At 44.0% G+C, this 26,730-nt stretch overlaps 2 protein-coding genes across 2 annotated transcripts in view; one reads left to right on the top strand and one right to left on the bottom strand.

Moving 5' to 3' along the window:
• The window catches only part of ATAD2 (ATPase family AAA domain containing 2), a 30,157-nt gene extending 19,924 nt beyond the window's left edge, over positions 1-10,233 (bottom strand). The window contains exons 1-9 of the mRNA XM_054284253.1: positions 10,012-10,233; positions 5,819-5,958; positions 5,266-5,315; positions 3,775-3,928; positions 2,671-2,767; positions 2,173-2,221; positions 1,744-1,854; positions 1,197-1,275; positions 168-260 (exon numbers count right to left, since the gene is read on the bottom strand). Coding sequence (XP_054140228.1) covers positions 168-260; positions 1,197-1,275; positions 1,744-1,854; positions 2,173-2,221; positions 2,671-2,767; positions 3,775-3,928; positions 5,266-5,315; positions 5,819-5,958; positions 10,012-10,218 — 980 coding nt within the window. The 5' untranslated portion in view covers positions 10,219-10,233. The remainder of the gene's footprint in view (positions 1-167; positions 261-1,196; positions 1,276-1,743; positions 1,855-2,172; positions 2,222-2,670; positions 2,768-3,774; positions 3,929-5,265; positions 5,316-5,818; positions 5,959-10,011) is intronic.
• A 248-nt stretch (positions 10,234-10,481) lies between these two features.
• Positions 10,482-22,636, top strand: NTAQ1 (N-terminal glutamine amidase 1). The gene is made up of 6 exons (XM_054278624.1): positions 10,482-10,711; positions 10,885-10,984; positions 11,657-11,707; positions 13,676-13,824; positions 14,152-14,276; positions 22,344-22,636. Exons 1-6 carry the CDS (start codon positions 10,638-10,640, stop codon positions 22,475-22,477), a joined length of 633 nt encoding a protein of 210 aa, XP_054134599.1. The 5' UTR covers positions 10,482-10,637; the 3' UTR covers positions 22,478-22,636.
• The last annotated feature ends 4,094 nt before the right edge of the window (positions 22,637-26,730 follow it).

Below are 26,730 nucleotides of genomic sequence, written 5' to 3'. Positions count from 1 at the left end.
TCCATTCTAAAAATCCAGTTGTAGAGTCCAGTTACAGTTGTATCAACAGATAGGATTGCCAGAATTTAGAAACTGAACAAGATGAAGATGGCAACACTACAGAGTTAGGAAGATGTAAAGTCCCCCCAAGTAGTCTCCTTCCTCTCCAGATCTCCAATTGCATTAACCTTCTTAAATTTCTGTTCTTCCTCTGCCTCTCGAAATCCTCTTCATCATCAGATGAGGAAGAGGAATCACTGCTGGGGACTGTGTGTCTCCGTCTGCAAACATTCAAACAAACAATTAAAAAATTAAACAGTAATTTCAAAGAAGTGAACACTGTCTCAGTTTACTTTGATATCTAGTAAATTTCCAGATTATTGTACTCCATATGAATCTGATTTCAAACTACATTATGTGATTTCCCTAGTGACAGCAAAATTTCATTTTTAATAGGAAGGTAAAATGTTGAACCAGTGTGCAAAGAAATTTCTTAACCAACTTACTCTTTTTGTTCACATGCTCTCACCCACAAATCAAGTGTCACTTAGCATTATGTATCTACTCTGTGAAACACCAACCTCTTAATTTCAAAATCTGGTTTCATAACTCCCTCCTTCCATAACTGCCTAATTTCAAGGATGCTAAATAAAGCACTCCTATCTAGTAAGGAACAGCATTCAGCACTTGCAGGATGCTAAACCCATTTGTCATTACTATTGAAATTTGTAATTTAGAATTTAACTTATTTTTCTTGCTTTAAGTATAATTTCATACAGAAACTGGAACTGATTCCAAAGAGAAACCAGAATCAGTACCCGAGTGATTTTAAAAAAAATCATTAAAACGTCCATCCTCTCTCTAACTAAATTGGTTTTAGTTTTAAGAAAATAATTTGCATCCTTCAAGATGAAACAGTCTGAGATTTTCAGAGGGAGATTTTGGCTTCAATTCCAAAACAAATTAATTGAGTTACACAATCTCAGCCATAACTCTCATCACCACCATAAAAACTGCATTTTCTAATAAAATCTAATGGTCAATGAAGCAGATGGGCTTTCCTCTAATATTTGCTTTCTGTATTCCCTCAGACTACCACAGCAATAACCATACTGTTAACATCTAATTACCAAGAGTCCAAAAACCCTTGAAAGCAGTATTCAGTCATGGGACTGACAGCACTTCTGAGAAAGAATTATCACTAACCAAACTCATACCTGTTAGTTCCCTTGCATGAATCTCTCTGTCTGACAGGTGAAGACCTGTCTGAAAAATACATCTTACGTTGTCTTGGTTCTGTTCAAAGTAAAAAAATTGGAACAATGTTACAAACAAGTTTAAGAGAAAGCAGAATACTAAAAGAGGCAGAGAAATGGGATGTATATCACCCATCCCTAAGTTCTAGGGAAGTTTCAAGGGCGGGGAGGAAGAGGTTGTTTTTTATAATCAGTGCACAATAAAAGCAAAAACACACACACCTGCATTTTAAGAACTGAAAACCACAAGAGTAAGTTCATCAAGTCTGTTTACTTACTGCTCTTTCAAGGATACACAGGTAGTATTTTTATTGAAAAAAACCAATAAGTATGCCAAAAAGCAAAGAAACAGAATGTGCAGAGGATATCTGCATTTAACAAAACTGCAGGTAAGATATCTGAATGGAAGTTGGGTGTGTGTATGTACTTTCATTCTTAAAAAACCCCATAACACTCCCACTTGCATGCAAGAAATCAGTGTTTAAGAGAAGCTGTGCCTGTAACCTACTTTGCAATGGAGCCTGATAGCGCTCGACAGTTTTCCTCTGCCGGAAGGAGTAACGCTTCCGATTGTCCTCACCATCGTCCTCTTTGGCTTCGCTTTCCTCCGAGGAGCCCCCTGCACACCAACACGACATCGCACTGCTTCAGTACTGCTGCAGGTTATATTCAATTCAAAATGCACCATGTCCACAACCTTTCCTGCTGTAAGAGCTTTGGACATACAACTTCTCTTTTCCTCTGAAAACCCGTTTTGAGCTCACTACAGTACAGCCCTAGAGTCTGTGACTGTGGCTTGTGATGTCAGTAGCAGCACAAATTCTTTTCAAGAGATGAAAAATACCCAGTAGTTAATCCCATCTTGATTATTTAAGACAAAGCTTTTGGCTAGAGCATAGTCAAGAAAACTTAAAACAGACTTATCCAACAATGCTACCTTGATTATCCGCTATTTCTTCATCAGTCCTTTCCATATCAAGGCTTTCCTTAAAAAAAAAAACGAAAAAAAAAGCCATGTAAGACAATTCACAAATAAGCAGAAAACCTGTGGGCATATTTGGTGCCCATATAGTATCATTATCAAGGCATTCCATATACAAAAAAGATTTAATTATTGTACAGCAAGAGAGAACAGGAACATCATTCTGGAACCCATTATTAAGAAGATTAATAATAAGGGTTTCCACTCTACAATAGGAATGCAGATCCAAACAAAAAAAATCTATGAAAGCAGGCTATGACAATGTTTAGAAAACAAAGTGACTGCCATTCAAAAGGACAGTGGACTAACTTAATTTAATAAAGCAAAACTAAAAGAGAGGAAATATGATTGCTGTCTATCATTTAACCACGAGTTCCTCTTGGGGAAGGGAAATCATCTCCCTGTGTTAAATACCCTACTTATACAAAACCAGCAAAATAAATTAGTATCTACTTCTTCTGTGTCATGGAACTCCTCCAGGTCTCCCATCCTTCGCCGTCTACGCATCTTCTCCATGTCATCCATTTTTTGCAAGACTGCTTCTGCAGTACTAAAATACAAAGTTGACATATGAAAGCAAAAAATAGGCAAGTACAGAAAAAGCCCATTTAGAACAGCACACATAACCATCATATTTTAATACAGTGTGCACAGTGCAAGGCACTGACAGCCAAATTTTTCAATGCTACTTAAAAATTAGGTCAAATGTTTACTTTTTATAGAGAGAATTACGAACAAATGTATATGCAAACATACATTGTTTTCAGGTTTATTTTCCCCCTCTTGATGAACACAGTAAAAAACCCCAACTACTTTAGTAGTTGGAAAAAAGAATTCTGAATATCACAGTAAAGTAACAAAGAAATTATGGCAGTTTTTCATAGCACTTAGCTTGCTCTGCATGGTAGCATTGAGTCACTTGGTTCACAGCCTTCTTCAGACAACAGATTGCTTCTCTACACTGCTATTTAAATTTCACATTGATTTTCAATGACTACTTATGCTAGACACAACATCTTACTGCTGTTACACTTTGCAAACCTTTCAGAAAACAAATTTGAGTTTGGGCTTCACAAAGGGAATCAAGCCACAGACAGGCAGAAACACTTGGATTGCCTCACTTTGCTAGTATCCAGCTTTCCTTCGTATCTTAAGTTAAATCTGCTAAAAGTCACAATGTAAACTGATTGTTTTGGTTCACAACATACAACCTACCCAGCCCATACATATCAGACCAGGTGGCTCAAAGCCCCAACCTGACCTTGAACACTTCCAGGGAGGGGGCATTCACAGCTACTCCAGGCAACCTATTAAAGTGCCTCAGCACCCCCACAGTAAATAACTTCTTCCTAACATCTGATCACTCAGATCCAGCACATACATAGCAGCTCATAGGAAGTCTCAGCCTGACCAGTGAATGCAAATAGCTCTTGCTGCCAGGAAAAACAATACCTTTTCCTGCTGTCACAAGGACAGAGTCCCTAGCCAATATTTTGCCATAGTACAAAGAGTTACTAATAAGGTAGCTATGCAAGATGGTGAGAAAAACGTCCTTACTTTGTTATAAGCTTGTCAAACAGAACAGATTCGTTGGTAGTGGCGTAACGGCTTTGCCGGAGCCGGCAGCTGCGGCGAACCTCCAGATCCCCGCTCTCCTCGTGGACTGGCTCTGCAGCCTTGGCATCAGCTCTGGTCTTCAGTGTTCTGGACACTGAAATGCAATAATACACAAAACTTTCTGTGGTGGAAAATGTCAGTCCCTTTAGTTCACTCTTGCTCTAGGAAAATGTATAACCCCCCACCTTTTATTTTAAACATGTAAATACTGAATTGAAAGTTATTTTTGTGATCACAGCATTCAACTTAAAATTACATATTTAAAAGTCTGATTTGTAGAGCAGCTTTTTAGTAGACTGGAAAGCCAAGCTGATGAAAACAAACACCCAGCTTTTGTTCCATGTAGGAGGCAAATTTATCCCAGTTAGCTCTCTCTGGGAAAGTGAAAACAACAAATGCCTTCCTCTAAGGTGTTTTCCCTCTATTCATGTAAAATTGTATCTAATAGTTTTTTCTAAAAACTGCTTATGTGAGAGGTCTGTTCTAAAGATGCCTGGCTTTGGTACACTAAGCATGCACCATTTTTATTTTCTGCACCATGACACAAAACCCCAAGAAGACAAGAAATGCCTCAAGATAAACTCCCAAATATAAAGAACTCAAACCCACACAAACTAAAGCAAGAACTTTGCTTGCTTTGAAAGAGATCTGCCCAATATTTACCAGACAGCATCCTCTGCTACGAGATCATTATAACTGTTAAGAAAGGTCAGTGAGAGAGTAACAGATGCATCACCATGTCATTTTAAACACAAGTAGGTTTGATCTCATCACCACAACTATAAAACTACCTTTGAGCTCAGTAAATAATAATTTACATTGGCCAAGAGGAACTTGAGTTACTACACACAAAGTGCATTTTGGGTCCCATCCCACGTTCAGCCTGCAGCTGGCACAATGCTGCCTGGAGCTAAAGGATTTTCCCAGCTGCCACAAAGTGGCCTCACAGCACCAAGCCTGCTTGTGCACTCAGCATGGCAAGCTGGTTCAAAGGTGAAATGCTCAACTTCAGGGACACCTTCCCCATGTCAGTGAGCATCTCATCACTGAATTACTTTATAATTGACTTGCGTACAGTACTGCAACATCCCCTCCTACCTGAAAGACTGATTTACAGTTAACTGATGTACAGTTAACCAGCTCTGCAGATCCCAGAAAATCACTGACACAAAGAAACATGAGCTAAGGAACAGACTCTTTAAGGCCTAAAAATTCAGGAATTCACACTGCATTCTTCCCTCCCATATGCACCCACCTCTTTTCATAAAACTTACTGGAAATTACTTTCTTTGTTATATCTGTTATCACAATTTCAGGTGATTTTGGCTGATGAGTTCAGAAGTTTTTGGGGCCAAGTTAAATGGACAATGTGACAAATGCAATCCTTCTCAGAAATCTGGCTAAAAATCCTAAGGGATTATCACTACTTACCTTCTTTATAGTCTTCCTTTTTTGGGCCTGATTTTGACTTTGGCAACTGTCTACGTTAAGAAAGAGAAGAAAGGAGAACAGAATTGTATTAGAAGTATTGTACAAAAGTATTGAATCACATTGCATTGCACATTTTCCCCTCAGCACTGGGGAACTTCAATCTGGTGCTCCATGTCATGCAAAGAAAAGCCTGTAGACTCCAGGGAAGATTTGGATCCCGAGTCTGCTGTGTTCCATATGCACACAGCTCTCTAAGGACAGATATTTTCCAGCATGTTCATCTTGATGTCTCAACAGGGCAGATAATACCTCAGTAACCAAAGTGAAGGAGAGATCTCAAAGGACCTCGGAGGAGATACACGCCTTTTGTAGAAGCAGAACACTTCCACTAAGAAGAGTGTTTCTAGTTCTAAGACACTGGCACACTAACACAGCCACATTCCCTTGTGGTTTTTAGCTGTACATTTATCATGATGTGACTCACTGTGCATGCTTTCACTTTTGCTTTTCATTCTATGACTTCAGCAGAGACTGAACAACAGAAATACAATACCTTGAGAAGTGTCGATTAACATTTTCACTGAGGATTTCCATGCTTTTGTCAAAGCTCGACTCTGAGCAGCGCTGCATGTTTTTTCTCATCGATCTTAAACAGTGTCCATTGAAACATTCAATGTTGCCAGAGGAAAATTTCTAGGAAAAGAAGGAAGAATGTATTTATCTGAACCACCTATTCCCTCATTTGATCGAGTTTAGTCTGTTACACTCCTGATTCAAGAGAGTTGTAACCAATGGCAGGGAAGCCTCGAACCACTTCTGCACCAAGCAGCAGCTCTGATGAAAAAACCACACCAGACTTCAAAGAAAAAACCTGAAATCTTTCCTTTCAAAATTGGTTCAGTGACCCCAGTAACCAAAATCTCACCTATAATGTGCAATTGTTCCATCCCTTTGGGAAGAGCCAAAAATTACACTACAAAAGGAGGGGTTTGGAGCAAAAAAATGCCAAAACAACAACAACCAAACAAACAAGCAAAACAATAGAGAGAGAGGAAAGCCCCTCTGCTTGCTTTGGATCAGCTGATGGACTGTGTCACTCCTTGTCCCTGAAGGGACACCTTTAGGTGAGGTCTGTGCCTCCCAACTGTCTTGGAACAGACCTGGGAATATTTACTTAGATCTATTGCTAAATGATCTCTGTCACTATTTCTTTGGTAACAGCACATATTAACACTCTGTAGCTGCTGCATTTGCCACCAGCAATTCAGAATTTGCTTTCCTGTCACTTCAATTACCTGCACTACCTGTGAATCTGGATCCTCTAAGCCCCTACAGAACTCAGCCAGGCAGACAATGTCCAATGGGCTATAAACAGAACTCGGGCCCAGCTGCACCCAGCTCTTCTGATCTCTGAGGAGCAGCTGGAACCTAAGGGAGTTCCTTTTCTGCTAGATTTCTAGATCTTTAATGCAACAGAAAAATTCCTAGTACTGGGATTAACATCTTTCTGGAAGAGTTTTCCTCCTGCCTCTGTTCCATTTATAATGACATTCAGAGTGATATAAAAAGACTTCCTTCCAGAGGGTAGCATTTATCTAGGGAAAACCAAAGGGAACTCAGCATACAGTTCTTCATGGATGCTCATCTTGTTCACATTGGTGTTTCTGCAAGGAGGATGCTACTGACCTTTACTGTGTGAGGAAAGCTGCAATGACCATGGGAAGCATTTGTTCCATTCACAACCCAAGGTCTCACTGTGAGTATGCCAAACTAAACCTCATACTAAGAAGGGCAGAAACCAGACTGGATTACTCTGCTTCTCATCCTGATGTTACCAAGAGGTAACTCCACTGATTGATGAAGATGAATGAAGAAGGACCACAAGGATGTCAAGAGGTCATGCAGGGAGAAAATTGCAAGCCCAAACAGAATTTAATGTGACTACTGCCATAAAAGATGACACAAAATATTTTTACAAATATATCAGCAAGAAAAGGAAGACTAAAAAAGAATCTCAATCCTTCACTTGATGCACAGGCAAATATATGACAATGGATGAGGAAAAGGCAGAAGTACTTTGCCTCAGTCTTTAACAGCCAGACCAGCAGTCCTCATGGTGCCCAGCCAGGGACAATGAAGCCCCCATAAGCCAGGAGGAAACAGCCAGTGACCTGCTACACCACCTGGACACCCACATTAACACAGGCCCCCTGGGATCCCACCCAGGGTACAGAGGGAGCTGCCAGAGGAGCTTGCCCACTCACTTCCATAGAACCACCAAGGCTGGAAAAGACCTCCAAGATCGAGTCCAACCTTTCAATGATCATCACTTTGTGAACAAAGCCACAGCACTAAGTGCCACATCCAGTTATTTCTTGAACACTTCCAGGGGTGGTGACTCCACACTTCCCTGCACAGCCTGCTCCAAGACTTTACCACCCTTTTTGTGAAAAATTTCTTGCTGGTGTGCAACCTGAACCTTCCCTGGTGCACCCAGAGGCTACGTCCTCTTGGCCTGTCACAGGTTACCTGAGACAAGAGCATGATCACCTACAACCTCCTTTCAGATGGTTGTTGAGGGTGATAAGGTCTTCCTTGAGTCTCCTTTTCTCCAGGTTAAACACCCCCAGCTCTCTCATCTGCTCCTCACATTCCTTACTTCCTAGACCCTTCCCAGCTCTGCTGTCTTTCTCAGGACACATCCTAACACCTCAATGTCCTTCTTGTCACAAGAGGCCAGAACCAGACACAGGATTCAAGGTGTGGCCTCACCATTGCTGAGCACAGCAATCACTGCCCTGGTCCTGCTGGCCCCATTGTTCCTGATACAGGTCAGAATGGCCAGACAAAAAGGGAACTCTGGAGCACACTGCCCACAAGAACAAACTTGTTCAGCTTTGGGAATTATAACCCTGTAACTAGGGTTATAGACCTGGAGACACACAGCTTCCAAAGGGATAGCAGCCACTTTAGATCTCACTGGGAGACTCATTCATGAAACTTACTGGGACTGGAAACCTGGAATAAACCCAGCAGATGTCTGTTTACCTTAGATCTCCTGTTGTATGGTTCTTACTGTCTATGGACGAAATGAGCTGTATAACTAAAGATAAACCATATGCTGATATCAGAAAAAAAAAGCAAGAGCTGCCACCACGTCCTTGCACATCAACAAGACAGGAAAGAGGCATCAGGACTTGAACAGAAGCCAGCATCAGTTCTCATGATCTCTGTCAGATGGAGCACTTCTACATTATCTCTACAGATAAAACTCCCAGCAGAGCCCAGCCTCCTACAAATGAGGTGAAGACTTCATGCTCAAAGCACAGGAAAGGTCTAGAGAAAGGAAGGGGAAAAAAACCTCAAAAAACAAACAAACCCAAACCAAAGAACAACCTTGCAACCAGTTTCATAACAATGATTCTGCTTTGGTTTCAGGAATGACTTTACATTTAGCTTCCTCATTCCTGTTTTCCACAAGGAGAACACATGCCAGGAGGATTATCTGCCTAATGCTTCAGAGCCTTCCCTCCTGAGGAAAGGCTGAGCGAGCCCCCAACAACCATTTCTAGTGGAGACTGCAAAAACAAAGCAGTGATCTTTAAGAGGATTCCATGACTTTCTGTAATGGGAGTAAAAAACCCCACCACTGCAAGGACTTTTCCCTTTTCAGTTCAGTAGTCTTGCATATAATGGCACAAAATATAAAAATAGAAAATTAATTCATACAGCTGAGACTCCTGAAAGACTTCTGTGGAAGGAAACAGAGTCTTTGAGAAGCATCACTCCAGGGCAGGGCTCCCCTGAAGAGCAGACCACTTCTGAGTGGGATCTGGTCTGCCTTTATTTGTCACAGAAATGCAGGACAGCCTGCGGAGTAGAGCCTGACTTGGAAATAGCAGAGGAAAGTTTTAGTTTTTTGAAAGCCATGTTAAAAACAATGGAAAGTGAAATGATTCACTTATTACAGCTGCAACGCTGAGATGTAGAGAGCACAGGCCACTTGACAGCTATCCTTTACCATCGTGCAAGTTGTCTCTCTTCTATTAGGGCAGATCAAGATTATAGAAAGCTCAAGTTACATTTTCACTGCTTTAGGTTACTTACTTTAATTAAGTACAAACGAACCCTGATTTCTACGCATTTTCTTTTTTAGAGCATGCAAAGTACTATCTGGACACACTTGACTAAGGAGTATTTAGCAGGCCCTTCGGGCCAACCAGAACGCCCTCAGAGCTCCCATGTATTTGGTGTCGCGCCGGTTTTGATGCATTTCTGTCATCTAAACAGAGAGCGCTCCATAAGCATTACTGCAGCTAAAGCAAAGAGCTTTCGAAGATCTTCTCAAGGTAACTTTTTCAGATAAGGAACTGAACCAAAATAAACGGGGATGGGGAATGTCATACAACACAGCAAACCGTGAGGCTATGCAGGTTTGTATTCCCTAAGGTCGGCTCTCAGCACTGTGCCATAGCCCCGGAGCAGAGCTTGGGCCGAGCCCCCTTTACCGGGGGCGGCCGGGAACGGAGGGCGGGCCGGCTGCTTCTTCACACACCCCCAACCACAGCCGCTGCCCCAAACCCTCGCTTCTCCCCTCATTTTCCTCTACGGAGCACACTCGGCAGCGCTTTCTGCCCTCTTCCCAGCAGCTCCCGGCCAGCCTCGGCTCCCCCCGCCGCCTCTCCGGGCCCGCAGCCCGGCGCTGCCCGCCAGGCCGTGCTCACCCCGCCCCCACCCGCCACTCACGGCCTCCTCGGCTCTCCTGGCGCCCCTGGACACCGCGGCCCTGGCGGACCCCGAGCGCGTCCATACGCGGTGGCTTCGGAGCGCGGGGGCCTCCAGGGAAATGAACTCGGAGCTGGAGTCCAGGAGGTCGAAGGGGGGCCGCCGGCAGCGGCTGTCGCGGGCAGCCATGCGGGGCGGGCGGGCAGCGCTGCTCCGCAGGACCACCATGGCGAGGGGGACGCGGCCCCGCGCCCGCCACCCGCGCGCGCCGCCCGGATCCCTCCGCCGCGCTCCCTCCCTCGCGCTCCGCTCGCCCCTGCGGCCGCTACTCCCGGCCCGCGCGCGCTGCGGAAGGGCACGCGGCGCACTGCGGCTCCGCGCGCCGCAGCCGTTTGGCGCCCAAAACTCGGAGCGCTGCGCCGGTGGCGGGGGGCGGGGCTGGCTCGCGGCTCCGCCCCGTCCTGTCCTGTCCTGTCCTGTCCCGTCCCGCCTGAGGGGTCCCTGCGCCTCCCGCCGCTGCCCCGGCCGTACCCGCGGAGAGCCCGCGCCCGGCCGGGATGGCCGCGGTTTCCTCAGGGATGGTGTAGCGGCTGCTCCCGCCGGGCCCAGCACTTCCTGCGCCGCCCTCAGCCCCGCTCAGACCGGCCATGGCGCGGCCCGAGGCCGGTTATGGAGCGGCGGTGCCGCCCCGCCCCGCCTGCACCTACACCAGCTGCTACTGGTAAGGGAGACGGGGACGGGAGGGCCGGTGCCCCTCACACCGCCGTGAGGCGCCGGGACAGCCGGAGCCCCCGCGAGTGTGAATGGCTGGTCACACTCCTGGGCTCGCGTCTCGGCTCGAAAAATGAAGTTGGAGGAAAACAAATTAAATAACTGTTTATTTGTGTTTTGCAGCGAAGAAAACGTTTGGAAGCTTTGTGACTACATCAGGAGTCAGGATCGGTACCCTTTAGAAGAATTTTACGCTGTTTTCATATCCAACGATAAGAGGATGGTGAGTCAATGGGATTGATCAGAGACAGCTGTGGAAAGGCTCGGGCCTGCAGAGCGCAGCCCGGTGTGGGTGAGAATGGTCCCAGCCCAGTGTGGGTAAGAATGGTCCCAGCCCATGCCGGGGAGTGAGCCTTTAGCCCAGCCTGTGGTGAGATTCAGTCTAAACCCGTCCTGCAGCTCGCTTTGGCTCAGAGGTGTGCCAGCCGCACCACGTGAGATGTTTTAATTATGCACTGCATTCAGAACGGTGGAATGAGGCATGGTGTCCCTGTGAGCTGTGGGAGTAATTCTGTCTGTAATCTGCCAATTTAGGAGAATAGTTATCTTTATAAAATCATAGAACCATTAATAAACGTAAGGTTGGAGAAGACCTCTAAGACCATCAAGTCCAACTGTTAAACTGACACCACTATGTTCACCACTAAATCATATCCTCAAGTCTTTTGGATGTTTCCAGGGATGGTGATTCCATCACACTTCTTTTTAATGTGGCCCAGAATAGTATCTCCAATTTCATCCTCCTGAGAGAGAAACTAGAAAAAATGTTCTTACTGCAGCACAGATGTAAGCTGAGGAAACGGATAGGTTACCAAAAAACTAACCAATTTACCTTAAATTAATCTGTATTAATCTGAAAGATTTTATTCACTTCAGGTTCATTTATAACTTTCAGATTCCACTCTGGAAGCAGAAATCTGGACATGGAGATGAGCCTGTTGTCTGGGTAAGGCATTCATTACTCTCAGTAATTTTGAGTGTGTGCCTCTGTAGTTGATAGCTGCAGGATCACACATGGGCGTGTAAAAATCTGTTCCATCTGAACATAAAGGAGCATTTTCTACTGAGGGTGGTGGAGCACTGGAGCGGGTTGCTCAGAATCTCCATCCTTGGAGATGTTTAGAAGCTCTCCAGACACAGTCCTGGACAGTTGGCTTTAGGAGTGTCTCATTGAGCAACAGATTGGACCAGATGACCTTTTAAAGTCCCTTCCAACTCCACACATTGCATAGTTTTGCATTAATATTTACAATTCTTTTACAACAGATTTATAATTAGCCTATATCCAATGCTCCTTTGCACCATCCCTCATAATTTAATGGCAGGACAGTCAGTAAAACCAATAGGTGACAAGTCTTAATTATAGTAAGAATGCATAATAGATTTGTGAAAATTATTATCTGGGTATTGAGGCTGCCAGCTCTGTAGTGTTGTAGGTAGGTGACTATTTGTAAGAAATAAATGGATGAATATATTTATGTAGGCCTGCCAGATGACAGAAAAATGTAAGTTATGTGTGTATTCAGGTTAAACTGACCCATAAACAGTGGCTTTGAAATGTCATTTGATCAGTTAATGTAGTTCAGTAATTGCTGGTGCAGAATTCCTTGGTATCATTATAGGGTCCTTTCACTTATCTGGCACAGAAAAAACCTATTTCTTGTGGCGGTTTCTGTTTCTGAAATTCTGCAGAGTCGTCTGCAAACTTGTGAAATTTTCTGATTTCTGAATCATTCACTTTCTTCCAAAGTATTGGTAGCTTTACAGTACAAAAAAAAAGAAAAAAAAAGTTTGGTTTAAAAAGAGATCTGAGTGCTACAGAGAAGACCTAAAAGGGAATAGCAGAGTCAAGAAAGACCATGGCAGAATTGGATTTCTCCTAAAAATTCATGGATTCAAAGGTCTTTTAACTGTGACCTTTCAATGGATTATAGACTGTATAAACCCTGTAAACTAATTTTTCTTATACTCTCTAATAGGTTTTTCTAAATATTGTTGAATACAATTGTGTATGTATATTGGTCTGGTGAAGTGGATTGCCCAAATCTTTTTCATACCAATTTCTTTGTGGTTTTAATATTGAAAGTGTCAAAAGACAGTTCTCTACCCTTTTTGTGAGTGGATTCAATGTAAATTTAAGTAAGTTGTTGAGGGCTACCTTCAATTTAATTTTGGAAAACAGCAATGCACACACCTGATAGGTAATGTCAGTAACTGCAGTGTCCTCCAATCTCCTCCTGTGTTTCTTACAAGGTAAGGAGCAAAACTGCACTGCATAACCCCTAGATAAAATAGTTGCCTTGAAAAAGTGTGATGTAGATATTTTTTCCCAGCTTCAAGAGCTGCTAGAGGAAATTGTCTCACTCCTGTGGTCCTCCTGAGCTGTTTGCTGGTTTTTCAGTGGTGTGCTGGTTTTTCAGGTGCTTCTGGCAGCTGAACACTCGACACTCAAATTCACAGCCCGTGTTACTGCAACAGGTACAAAGTCTCTTATTAGAAGAGATCACTAGGTAAATTTAATGTTAACCTATCATTTTATCTTGTCAGTTTATTTATGACTGAATCTAATAAAAAGTGATAACCGAACAACTTTTGTGGTTTGGTGTGGAACATGAGAGAGATTTTCTGTTTTCTTAGGAGTAGTGTACACTTTAGTTTGCTGTCTTGGCTTAAAGGAGGCTGCAAGGAAATGGGGAGAATAGCAAGGTTTCTGTAAGAGCAGATGGGCAAGATCGACATTAGGAAATCTCTCTCCTGTTGCCAGAAATTTTACAGGCTTAATATTCAAGGACAGCAAGCAGGCTTTAAAAAATGGATCTGAACTTATGCTTTTAGGAAGATCTTTTTTTTCCACTCTCTTTGCCAGTTTCTTATTAATTGCTGTTCAGCTAATGGCAACTCCCCTTCTTCCCAGGACTACCATGTTATTCTACTTCATCTCTGCAGCGGGGAGCAGAACTTCATTTATGATCTGGACACAGTGTTGCCCTTTCCCTGTCCTTTCCATGTGTACAGTGCGGAGGCCTTCAGGTTGGATGACAGCCTTCGGCCGGAGTTCCACAGGTGATGACATGAAATACAAACACTATGGATGTTATTTCATCAAATCAAAGTTGAAGTTCTCTTTGTGCATGCATAGTGACAGAGGTTTCTTTACTGTACTTCAGTAACATAAATGCATTGTGTTGTTTTTCTAAAGCTCTTCACCTTAGTCATCAAAAGCTTTTCTTTCCTACTGTAGCTTCATGTTAACAACTTGGCCCAACATTGCTAGTTTGTGTATTTAATAACATTAGTGCTCCTTGATGAGAGGAAAGTGCTCTTATTCTGAGTGATTAGTGCAGTATTGTGTACGTGGATCTTTTAATACAATTTTGCATTTTGTTTTAGGAAAATCAGAATGGTTCGAGCAGATTTGTACTTGAAGACATTTGCTTCGGACAGATCTCACATGAAGGATGCAAATGGGAAATGGCAGAAGCCTCCTCCTCCATATCCTTGCATTGAAACTGCAGGTGAGCTCCAGAACTCCTTCCTGCTTACAGTGCTGAATGAAGTAGTCTAGGATGCACATGGGAAATAAGTAACTTCTATCACATTTGTCCAGCCAGCTTATCACTTCATATGGGAAAAAATAGGGCTGTGAAGCATTTGGCACTCTCTTTTTTGGACACATAGTCCAACATGCCTTCTGGCATTTACTGGTATCAAACATTAGTTACTGATATTCATAAACTGAGCAGAGAGTGAGGTAAGTAATACTGTTCCAGCAGGAACTGAAGCAGGCAGGCCAAATAACTTGCTTAGGGATCACAAAATTTTTCACACAGTGATTATATCACACTGTAGCACACAGATCCCATTCTGGCAAAGCGGTGTTGGCAGGAGGAAGTTTTCACTGCTCAGTGTGGTGGGTTTGCCTGCATGAAATGTTTGAGGTTTCTTGAGGTGAGGGGACCCCAGGGTGTTTTAAGTCACTGGCAAGTTCTTCCTAAGCCTTAAGCCTCTGTAAGTGTTTACCTCTCTCTGCCTGGCCCAGAGGCTGACTTGCCACCTATTCTGTAGAGCTGCTTAAAGCATTCTTATCACACAGCACTTCAGCTTATTCTAATAATCTGTTTTGCAAGCTGAGTAACATTTGCCATGTGTGTGTTTGTTTGTACTCTCATTTTCTTCCAAGGAAAGCATGGTGACGTTTTGCTTTGAAAGAGTTTGAAAGAGTTTTCATGTTACTGTTCTGCATGTTTGGTTTTGTTGATTTTTAATAATGCAGTACTGCTGTGTGTTTATGTTAGAGAAGGGAGGATCAATAAAACATACCTCTGTCTTTAGGTCCAAATGGTTTTAAGTTGCTGGGAAATTAATTCTCAGTATTTGCTTTGGCTTCTAAGGAAGCTTGGTGTTTCACATGAGAGCAGAAATGAGTTATGGGAGTGAGCAGGAACACAGATGTGACTTTGAACACAGATGTAGACTTTGTTATGAGCTTTAGGTGTTCTCTAGACAATCCAGGTTATGAAGCACCTTGAATTCTAACTCTTGGTTATTATTTTCAGCAGAGTTTTATGCAAAGGTATTGTAGGGAGTGTAGGATTCCTGAACTACGGTGAATGGTTCTCTGTTAGCTGGAGCCTTGTAGGTGCTGAGAACTTTTTTGTCTGTGGAAACCTTGTTGTTTTGATAGCTGAGAGCTAATGAAGGTGAGAGGAATATAGATGAGGTCAGACCAGGAAAGCAAAAAATTCTATTCAAATCAAAAGAGTAAAAAACCCATTACTTGTGGGTAGTAGGTTACATAATGCCTCAGTTGCAGATGTGCACATGTATCTCTAGCTGGAGTACCTGACTCCATAGCTGCAGACCCTGTAACTCCCCTTGCCTGTTGTCTGGCTGAGCTTTCCCTCACTGGTGAGCAGCAGCCACAGGCCTCAGGCAGCCTCTGGGTTCTCAGTGGGACTGGTAGATAGTGAGGGATATGTAGCTCTTAGTTCCTCTTATGCATTCTTTGCTCTGTACCTTGCCATGCTGAATGAAATCCAGTCCAACATCTGCCCAGAACAGGTGTTCCTCAGGGCTCTGTCCAGTCTGGTCTTGAACACCTCCAGAGACGGTGATTCCACCACTTTCTGGACAGTGTTCCAGTGTTTGACCACTGTCATGGTAAACAAACAATAAATAAAAAATCCTAGTATATAATCTGAATTTCAGATGTTCCAACTTGCATTTTTCATTTCTTGTCCTGTTGCCAGGCTCCTCCTGAAGACTCTGGCTCCACTGTCCTACCTCTGATCAGGTAGATGTAGGCAGTAGTGATGTCTCCCCTTCATCTTCTCTTTTTAAGACTGAAGAGTCCCAGTTCTCTGAGCCTCTCCTTGAATAAATGTTGTCCTACACCAAACAACTTGATTTTCCCCTTCTGGGCCTACTCCAGTATGTCCATATTTTGGAGGTTTTTTTGTGCTGAGGAGCTCCAAGTGGACACAGCATTGCAGCACTGTGCTGATGTGCTCTGCTCTCCTGTCAGCTGGCTGAAAGAAACTTGTTACCCTGCACCCACTGAAGGTGAGAAGTCCTTCTCTAGGGAGCTTCAAGGTCTGAGTCAGAGCAGGACTAGATTGTCTGAGATCTAGGATGTCCAGTTCAAGTTTTGGTTTGTTTAGTACCAGTTCCTCCAGCTTTCCTCTTTGTCTTTCCTTTGTATTCACTGAGGTACTTTGTAATGATGCATGCTTCAATGTGCACAGTGCTGAGAGTCTGTGAGGAGTCCAACTGTAATGTCTCAGCACAGTTTTATCAGGCATAAAGCTGCCTTATTTTTAACTTGATGTGAAACTGGGTGGCAGACCTTTTGTTATCATAAAAGAGCCTGGGGTATTAATGTTCATGTCCATGCCAAATCCCATTGCAGATAACTTTTTTCTCCCTGCCGTTGCACTTTGATAGACCAGTCTGCTTTCCATGTTGATTTGTGTTTGCATAAGATTAAATTACTTACATATTTCATGTTAGAGGTGACTGTAATATGATGGCTGACAGAACTGACCCCATATTGTTTAACACCAATTTATTTGTAAGGCACAGAGCGGGCTTGTTTTGTTTTTTGGGTTTTTTTTTTTGCTGTTATTTATAATAACCAAATTCCTAAGCTTTTGAGAAGATGCAAGGTTTTTGTGTTCCTTCTGTTTCTTATATGTGTTCTTTGATGTTTGTGGCAGTTTGACTTTGCCTGGATGCCAGGTGCCCACCAGAGTTGCTCAGTCACTCTCACCCACAGCTGTACAGAGGAGAGAAAATGCAATGAAAACTCGTGAGTTAAGGATGGAGAGGGATCACTCACCAATTACTGTCATGGGCAAAACAGACTCGACTTAGGGAAATTAGTTCAATTTATTGCCAATCAAAATCAGAGCAGGACAATGAGGGTCAAAACAAGTCCTTAAAACACCTTTCCTCCACCCCTCCCTCTTTACCAGTCTTAGCTTTATTCCCAATTCTCTACCTCCTCCCCCCCTCTGTGGGGAATGGGGGTCACAGCTCATCACAGGTTGTTTCTGCTGCTGCTCAGGGACAGGAGTCCTTCCCTTGCTCCCATGTGGGGTTCCTCTCATGCAGTTCTTCATGAACTTCTCCAATGTGAGTCCATCCCATGGGCTGCAGATCTTCATGAACTGCTCCAGTGTGGCTCCCTTTCCACAGGGTGCAGTCCTTCAGGAGCAGGCTGTTCCTGCATGGATCCCCCACGGGGTCACAAGTCCTGGCACCAAACCTGCTCCAGCCTGGGCTCCTCTCTCCACAGGTCTGCAGGTCCCTGTCAGCAGCCTGCTCCAGCATGGGCTTCCCACAGGGTCACAGCCTCCTTCCAGGCATCCACCTGCTCCAGCCTGAGGCTTCTCCATGGGCTGCAGGGGCACGGCTGTCTCACCATCATCTTCACCACGGGCTGCAGGGGAATACCTGCTCTGGTGCCTGGAGCACCTCCTGCCCCTTATCCTTCACTGACCTTGGTGTCTGCAGAGGTGTTTCACCACATATTCTCACTCCTCTCTGGCCACAATTGCTTCTGTGCAGTAGCTTTTTTAAGTTTCTTAAAGGAAGAGGTACTACAGCAGTCACTGATGGGTTCGGTCTTTGCCAGAGGTGGGTCCATCCTGGAGCTGGCTGGCAGTGGCTCTGTTGGACATGAGGGAAACTTCTAGAGGAGCCAGCCCTACAATCCTCCCTGCTACCAAAAACTCTTGGAAGTGAACTGAGCAATCTTGATCATTAACAAATTAAGCATTTTTCTCCTACTAGTAACTCAAAGGGAATAAATCTTAAACTGTATTTGTCCTGCTCATAGGGTTGCAAAATAAATCATCAAAAATAAGCTTACATGGAGTCATAAATTCCAGTCTATGCCTAAAAAATTTAAGCTGGCACAAGGTGATTTTTAAAAGCATTTTTCTAAAAGACAAACAACCCTCTCAGACTCCTCAGTATCAGAACTCACATGCTAGATATTTGCCTCTTGGATCTGGCTCTGCTCTAGCTGTTTCCCAGAGTTAGACCTCTGTGCCTTTTACTGGCATTGCTCTGGCCTCTGTTCTGCTCTGCTGCCATAGATTGCAGGAGGGGCTGGCCAGCCTAACTGGCTGCACAGTGCTTTCTCACCCTGCCCTGTCCTCAGAGCTGCTCTGCTGGAATGAACATACCTGAGCTGCAGAGCATTCCCCTGGTCCCACCTGTCTGCCAGTGACCTCCTGTTGAAAGAAACAGGATATTTTGTTAAAATAATAAAAAGTGAGATTTAGTGAACAGAGTCATTATTCTAGAGCTGGTGAGCCCAACCTTTGGTTTTCTTTTAAATCTTCTTTCCACAAATTAATGAGGTCTGATTCTGTTTAGTTTATGACTTAGGATGAGATCAGCCCTCCTTACTGCAAGCCTGTGTAAAATGCAGCTTGCACAGTGCATTTCAAAATTACTCCAGCCAGATGGTTGTGTGGCTTATGTGCAAGTGTTAGCAGCAGCTCTAACACTGAAAAGCACTGGTTTGAATTTCAGTTCTCCCAAGGTGTTCAGTAACACACTTGCTGGATGGATTTGTAAAAGCTTTTTGTTCTTTGTATTATTAATAAAATCCCTGGTAGTCAATAATAATGGGGTTTTACTTGGAGGTTTTTTAAAATTTATTTTGAAGAGCATGAATAGGACAGCTGAGAAATTCTGGAGACACTGTGTATCAAACATATGTGTAACAGGAAATCTCTCAGACAGACCCAGCAGATGTCTGCAGTTGCTCTGTATCTCCTCTCTGAAGTGGCAGCAGGATCCCAGTGAGAGTGAAAAGGCACTGATAGGGATACAAGCAGCTCCTATGCACTCCATGGGAACCTTCTGCTGCTCTCATGTGAGAATAAAACTCCAGTCTGTAAAGTTAGGTCCTTACTTCATAAGCTTTTGTGGAAGTAATGAATCAAGTCAGATAGATACAATAAAGACACAACTAAGAAGCATGTTAATAACCAGAGTGGCTTGTTGAAGTTACACCACTTTCTATAAAATACAATTTAAAGTGGTGAGCTGTGTTTTACATTGAGGTGGTTTGCACAGTCAGTTTTATCTCAGGGGTGGAGACAGCAGCCTCCCAGCTGAGAGTGGGAAGAGTCCTGACTTATCTCCCTGCTCAGACGAGGGAGGAGATCTGAGGAGAGCTGTAAACACCTCCACAAGAGTCCAACTTTCGTTTAGTGTCCCCCAAGGTTTTCAGCATTAGCAGAACTGATCTTGGAGGTTTTGTTCCAGACTTCCCTGCTTCCAGCAGCCCTTGGGCAGCTGTGGTTGCACTGAGACAGTCCAAGGTCTGTGAGCCAAGCTGAGGCTTGGCTTAAACATTGCTTTCTAACTACTGTTGGCAGAAGCCACAAGTATGGCTAACAATGCCTGAGATAGTGAGTGGCCTTTTATTTCATCCCTGCTTGGGGTAAAAGTGGCAGACTTGATTTAAACAAAATGAAGTTATGCAGGAATCCCAGAATGGGCCAGATAGGTCTCATTTGTGGGGTGTGTATGTAACAAAGTTTGGTCAAAGAAGAGGATGGAGCTGTAGGCATTGCACAAACGCAAGCTAGTATAACAGTCACAGCACCTGAGGGGGGCTACAAGGGTAATGTAAATCTTTAAAGAAAATAATTCTGCTGCTATTGGTCTTGTAAAAATGTTGTAGGATACACATGCTCTGTGCTTTTGTGGAGAGATCATCTCCATCTTCGTTTGCCAGCTGTAGCATCCAGGTGTATATTTTTAAAATTCTGATGTTTATCAGTCTTACCTGCTTCGGGAGGAGGACTTTGTGGTATTCTCATGCATTTTTGCCGAGCTGTTTCCTAACGCTGTAAGGCCTAACACGGCACGCACGGCGTTCAGATAGGAAAGAGCAGCGGAGAGCGGCTGTTACTGCACGGATCAAACGGGAGAGGTCTCACTAAGGTTTTCCCTACGGGTACCTCCCGTGCTGCTCCAGTGCCATCTACCGACAGCTTCTTGGGCCATCGCTCTTCACCGGAATGGACTTGTTTGCTTTGGTAAAACTATCTGCCGCAATCCTTCCGAAGTTAGAGAAAATTTCATTGCCTGCAGGCGTTGTGGCAGCAACTTCCAAGTTGCAAACAGCAGCTGTGTTTGTAACTACTGGAACAATCTCCTTTGGACTGCTTTCCAATTCACAGAACAGTTTTATGAATTATTTTAGTATGCTCAATGCACATAAAGCAGAGATTTATTTATTTATTTATTTAATCTTAATGTATATGAAGAATCACATTAGTTTTGAAAAAGCATCTGGGAGGAAAAGAGCTTGAAACTGGAAAACAGATTTAACAGTGGGTAACAGGTTTAACAGTGGGTAACAGCTCCAGCAAGCAAGAGCTGTTACCCACTACTAATTTGTTCTTGAGCTATGACAGCAAATTGCTGAGCTTGTGCTATTTTAAATTCCCACACAGGCAGAAATGATCCCTGTTCTGCCAGACTCACTTCAGCAGTAGGAGCATGCTTGGCTGGACATAAGGAATTTCTGTATACAGAGTTCAAACAGGTTAACAAGAAAAGATTTAGGGGCCAGAGCTCAGAAAGGGTGAGAGTTGGGATTAGGCAAATCACAAAGCTGTGCTGTAGTGTAGATGTGGTGCAAACAGAGGCCTGCAGGGGCTGGATTATGCCTGGCACTCCTGGGTCTGGGGTTCCTGAATCATCTTCCTTTCCTTGCTTACACTGTCCATAATGGTAAGCCTAGTTACACAAACATCTTGCAGCTGAAGCAAATTCCATCCTTTGGATTTTATAATCTATTCATTAGAGCCTCTTCTTGTTTGATTCTTAATCCTTAAGTGCACACATGAATCATCCCTGGTAAAGTAAATACTTAATACAGTGGAAGAATTGTTAACAGTAAATCTGTAAAGTGAAACTGTAACAGTGGCTTTACCACTCTGTTCCTTAAACTCATTCTCAGCCATTCTCAGGTCATTTTAAAAGATTATTTGTGCACATCATTGGTAAGAAGTCAAAACAACAAGCCCACAGATGTTTGTCATCAGAACTGAACCTCTTATCAGCACGGTTCTGAGTCAGCAAAGCTTGTACCAGGCCAGCTCTGGAAAAAGGAAGTATAAGGCACCTAAACCCAAAACTGCACACCAGCACTTTTCCAGTGAGCTCTCTGAGATCCATGAATGGGACAGAATGATTTCCACCCCTCCTGCAGGAAACAGAGCAAATTAAATCCTGGCAAAGAGCAGTCATGGTTACTTTTCTCTTGAAACCATGCCAATTAAACTTTTCCCCCTGACTTAATTCTGTCATTCAGGATTCACAAAAAATAAGTATTTGCCCCCAGCCTAGTTTGTGCTCCTCTTCACCTGAGCATCCTCTAGGCTGGGACTGGGTTAGGTCACACCTCTCCTCCCCTCTGCATATTCTGGCCCTGCAGTGAGCCTATGTTCAGTGAGGAAAAAGTTCAGGGCTGGAGGGAACACAAATACTGTAATCTGGAGAGTAACAAACTGCAGCTTTGCCAAGGGGCCAATCACTTCTGAGAGACAACTTGCAGTTCTGACTGCTGCTGTGAGCTCATTCTCTGTGCTCAGTGCAACAGGTGACTCCATTGACTTTGGTTCAGATCTTACATGGGTGAATAATACCTCCCCTGCCTTTAAGTCAACCCATTTGTGTGAATGCAGGAAGACTGCATTGCCCTTCCCTGTGTTGGTTGTTGTTTACACTCCAGTTCTCTGACACTACTCAACCCTTCTAGGCTGCTGCTGTAGGGAAAAACCTTACCCACACATGCTAGTTTGTAGTGCTGGCTGCTTTCTGATCCTGTAATGTGATTGTTGCCTTGGGCAGAGAGGGGAATGGGGGCAAAAATGATGTTTCAGAGACTGCAAATTGATGTTTCTGTGCCACCATACCATTTGCAGAATCTTGCTGGAGTGAACGAACTGTTGAAGAGGGGTTTGGAATGTTTTCTTGAGAGATGTATACCTGTGCTACAGAACCTGCATCTGGAACTCAGATATTTCCATTTTCTGGTCCTTTTTCAGATTCCAAGATGAACTTGGATGATTTCATCAGTATGAATCCTGAAGTGGGATGGGGCTCAGTGTTCTCCCTTTCAGACTTTGTGCATCGATTTGGCAGTCAGACTGATTACAGCTATGCCTTGGAAGGACAGTGAAGTGAGCAGAGTTCCTCTGGTTCTCAGTGGATGTGTTTTGTTTTGCTGCTCTTACATTGTATTTATGGTTTACATTTCTGTACGTGCAATAGGTATTTGGAAAAATAGAACACCCAGACAGAAATATCATGAACTGAATAAAAATCTTTATTTTGATTATGTAAGAATGCACTTGGTTTTGAACGTCAAATCAAAGGCAGACATGCCACCATAAGCATATTGCTTTTCCAGCTACTGTGCCTAAACTGAAAAGAGCTGCAAAAAAAGCTTTTGGAAAAATATGTGCATAAAATACTGAATATTGTAGCCTAAATTGCTACATGTTGTCACATTTTAAAAGTGGGATATGGTGTTCTTCATGTTGTGATTGCTGTCAATTATATGTAAACAGACAGGGCATCTCAGTTTCCTCACTAGCTTTACTGATTAGTCCTTGTTTAGCAGAAGTGTAAATGGAAAATTGATTTAGTAGTTCAGTTGTGAACTCCCATGCACTGTGTAAAACCAGGTGAGCATCCAGGTTTGTGTGCTGCACCAGGGGAGAATTAAATCCTGCCATTTCAGTGAAGTGTTCTAGTGCTGACAGTTCCTGGAAGATGCAGTTGCTATTTTTGCTTGTCATGCTGGCTGTGCATTCTCACCTGCTCCCATCTTCTTGCACTTGGTGTTTGTTTGGCCTTGTGATAATTCAGGGTAATTCTGACAGAAAGAAGGAAGTTTTGTTGAGGTTTTTTTTTTTTTTGCTTCTTGGTTCCTTGAGCTGGCCTGCCTTGAGGTCAGACAGCTGCTCCTGCTGGTGTAGGGAAATCAGCAGGGCCATATGGCTGGGGGGAAGGGAGTGAGAAAGCCTCCCTGTTCAGGGCTGCCTGCTGCTGAATATCCTCAGAGGTGATGCCAAGCTGCATCCCTGCAGGGCATCCCAGGAAAGCCTCGTGCTGACTGAGGGCTTGGAGCAGTCTCACACTTCTTAGAAGAGTGCCCTAAACGTGGAATTGCAGAAACAGGCTAAAATGAGGTCTTTAATTCTCAGCTCTGGACTTGCTCTACTTTATACCCTAGCACATGACAGGCTCACAGACTGGTAGAAGAACACAGGTTAGAAGGGTCAGGCAGTCCCTGGTCCAGTCTCCTGTTCAAATCAGATCAGACCAGGCTGCTCAGGGCCTTAGCCAGTCAGGCCTTGGAAACCTGCTGGGATTGAGACTACAATAAACATTTGTGATACATTTCATTCCTGTGAAGAAAAGCACAGTAAAGATTTTAAGTTTTAAGGGGTCATTTTATTTGTAAGTAAAGAAAACTATCAAAACTTGTAAGAATCTTGTATGTGTTACCCAGGTTTATTGTTACATACGTAGTGTATTACTGTATCTCTCATCAGTTCTAGAGAATTTACTCAGCATATTAACAGCAGAGACAGCCACTTGAACAACTGTGGGATTGATTCATTTCATGCAGACATCTCTTTCCATATCATAAGGGCTGCTGAATACAGGAGCTCTGTTGCCAGACACTTTCTGTTGCCAGATGCAGCACAGTTGGTTGCCTGTGCAGACAGGCTGCTACTACACATATTCCTTGAGGCCAGCCTGGACTGGTTGGGAGGCCAGTTGTAGGGACACTCCCCTCTGGAGTGGGACAGTTCTTCTGCAGTTTCTGTCACTCTGATCAGTGTCACCAGAAGAAACTGAGATGAAACTTGGGATTCCTGATAAACTGGTGCATGAACCCTGCCAAGAGGGGACAGCTGGATTTAACCAGATACTCACTCCTGTGTAAAAGGTCTGATGTGTCCATGTTTGGATGAAATGGCAGCTCTTGAGGCTGATGTAGCAGGCACACTGGGGGAATGCAGATGATGGTACTGCCTGGTTCTGAGTGATGTTCAGGCTGGTTGTGGCAGTGCAGAGCAGCAGCAGTTTGCCTGCTCTGCTCCTGTAGCTGCCAGGGCACTGGGTTAGACACAGCACAGGTGGGAATGCCAAGATCCTCGTTGCAGATGAATGGGCTGTGTTAAGCACTTCTTACCCTTTGAGTGGCTGAGTGTTACAGACACAGAGTTCCTGTGCATTGCTCAACAGGCCCTTTAGGTTGTTACAGAACATGAGGTTCTCATCCCTCCCTACTTGAGTATGTCATTTGATTTAACCTCAGCTGGTTTCCGGTGCATGAAATCTGTGACACACTCCCTTTAGCGGGGGTCAAGACACAAAAGCCTGCCTGGTTTAATCTAGTTTCAGCATCAAGGCTGTAAAGAACAGTCACAACCATTATTCAGACTATGCAAGTTTAAAAAAAAACCCAACATGAAGAGTTAGTCCTTTTTCTCTGTAATCATTCTGAACAGGTGCTTAATTTTACATGTAGCAGGCTGGGTGTGTGTGATTATAGCTTTTCTATAATTAACCACCTTTGTGTGGCTCTTGTAAAAAGTTGTCATTCCAGAGGGATCAGTGAAGCCAGAGAATTATTTAATTCAGTGCTGAGGATGGTGATAGTGTGGTGCTGTCTCTCTAGCTCATCAAGTGTGGGGACATTTAATCTCCTTTCAGGTGGGCATGATATCCGAAGGAGAGAATTCAGGAATATATCAAGTGCTCATTTAGAGCCCAAAAGACAAAGAAAAGCTACTCACTTCACTGTAGTTATCAGAAACCAGCTCTTTTCTGGTGCTGATTAGTCCTAGTGTCCCATCACAGGGACTAAACACAGCAGAGGTTAAACACTGCTGTGTTTAACCTCTGCTGTCAGCCCATATTTGATGCGTGAGGTGGCCCCACCAGTGTGGTTTCCCCACTGAACACCACAGTAAGTTGCAGACAGAAAAGCAAAGTTTGCTGAGAGCCACTTTGCCATGTACCTGCAGAAGAACAAGCAGAGACCTTCCACTGTAAATCTGATGGCAAGGAGGCAACTTCATTGCCAGACATCCCTAATTGTCAGCTCTGTGACCAGTGATGTATTCAAACACCTGAGATTCAAACAGGTGCACCCCACAGTGATAGGTTCCTGTGTGGGGTACATTGTATGGCAGAGCACAGCTGCTGCTCCTCAGGTGCAGCTCCAGGCTGGCCAGTGCAGCCTCCCAGCTGAGGGGGTGCTGAGGGAGAGCCTCACTCCTTGGTGCAGGGGAACTGGGCTCATGCCACTGGGAGATACCAAGGAATAACAGGAAAGCACTGATGGCTGATTGTCTGGGGTGCTCTGGCACAGCAGGGTCAGCCTGTGCTCACTTACACTCCATGCTGTCCATAGCCCTTGAGACTCTGGATCTTTACTGTGTCAGATGCTTTCCCACTGTGTCCAGGACCAGGATGTGCTGCTTATGCACTTTCAGTACAATGATGTCCTAGTGTATCTTAGCTCCCCATTCCCTTTCAGCCTTCTTTACCTTGTCCTTTTCCATGTGATGTCTTTCTTTTGTCTAGTTATTACAGTTTTTGTGAGCTTAGAGCCTCTAAGTGGTGGCTTTTTGGACTGGGTGATCCTTGAGTAAGGCATTGAAGAAAGCAAAGGGAAACCCTCCTGCTCTCAGGTCAGTTACTCACAATCCCATGGTCTCCCAGCTTCTGTATTCTGTTGATCACTGGAAATTCTCCAAGCCTTTTATTTGTAGACATCATAGGGTGAGACTCTGATAGCCTTATAATGGGGGCTCACAGGTGGTTCCTCCCATCTCCAGCAGACTATTGCAGCAGCACCAGATGGAGCACCCACATCTTTCGTGCCTTTTTCTCTTCTTTGCTACTGCTTTCTACCTAAGAATATAGTTTATTTGAGAAATAACCTCTTTTATTCAGCTGTTTGTGGCTTTTAGAAAAATAGACACTTTTTTCTGACACGCATTTGTTTGGTCAGTGCACTTTTGCAAACTTGTATGTGACCAGGTCTGCCTTGAGAAAATCCCATTTCTTGGTTGGCCAGCAGAGAGAGCAGTCAGCATTCAGTGGAAGTGCAGGTTGGGACAGGGACAGAGGTGGTCCCCTGCACACTGAGCCCTGCCAGTAGGTGTTACAGTTAGAAATGAGTCACTCTGACAGCATTGCAGGGGTGATCTGTACCTTGCAAGGTTCTGGCTGAAGGCTGAGGTACTGCCCTCGACTGCCCGAGCCTGTCATGGCAGTGCAAGCCCATCTGCACACCAGGGGCTATGTGGCAGCAGTGTCACACCATGTGCCAGTTTGAGGGACCTGGTCAGCAGATCCCCCAAATATATCTGGTCACAGTTCCTACCAAAACACCTGTGACACCTT

This window comes from Melozone crissalis, unplaced genomic scaffold, assembly GCF_028551555.1.
Source record: "Melozone crissalis strain CALT ecotype California unplaced genomic scaffold, PUWL_Pcris_2 ptg000002l_1, whole genome shotgun sequence".
NCBI lineage: Eukaryota > Metazoa > Chordata > Aves > Passeriformes > Passerellidae > Melozone > Melozone crissalis.
This window is presented reverse-complemented; position numbering and strand designations above follow the sequence as displayed.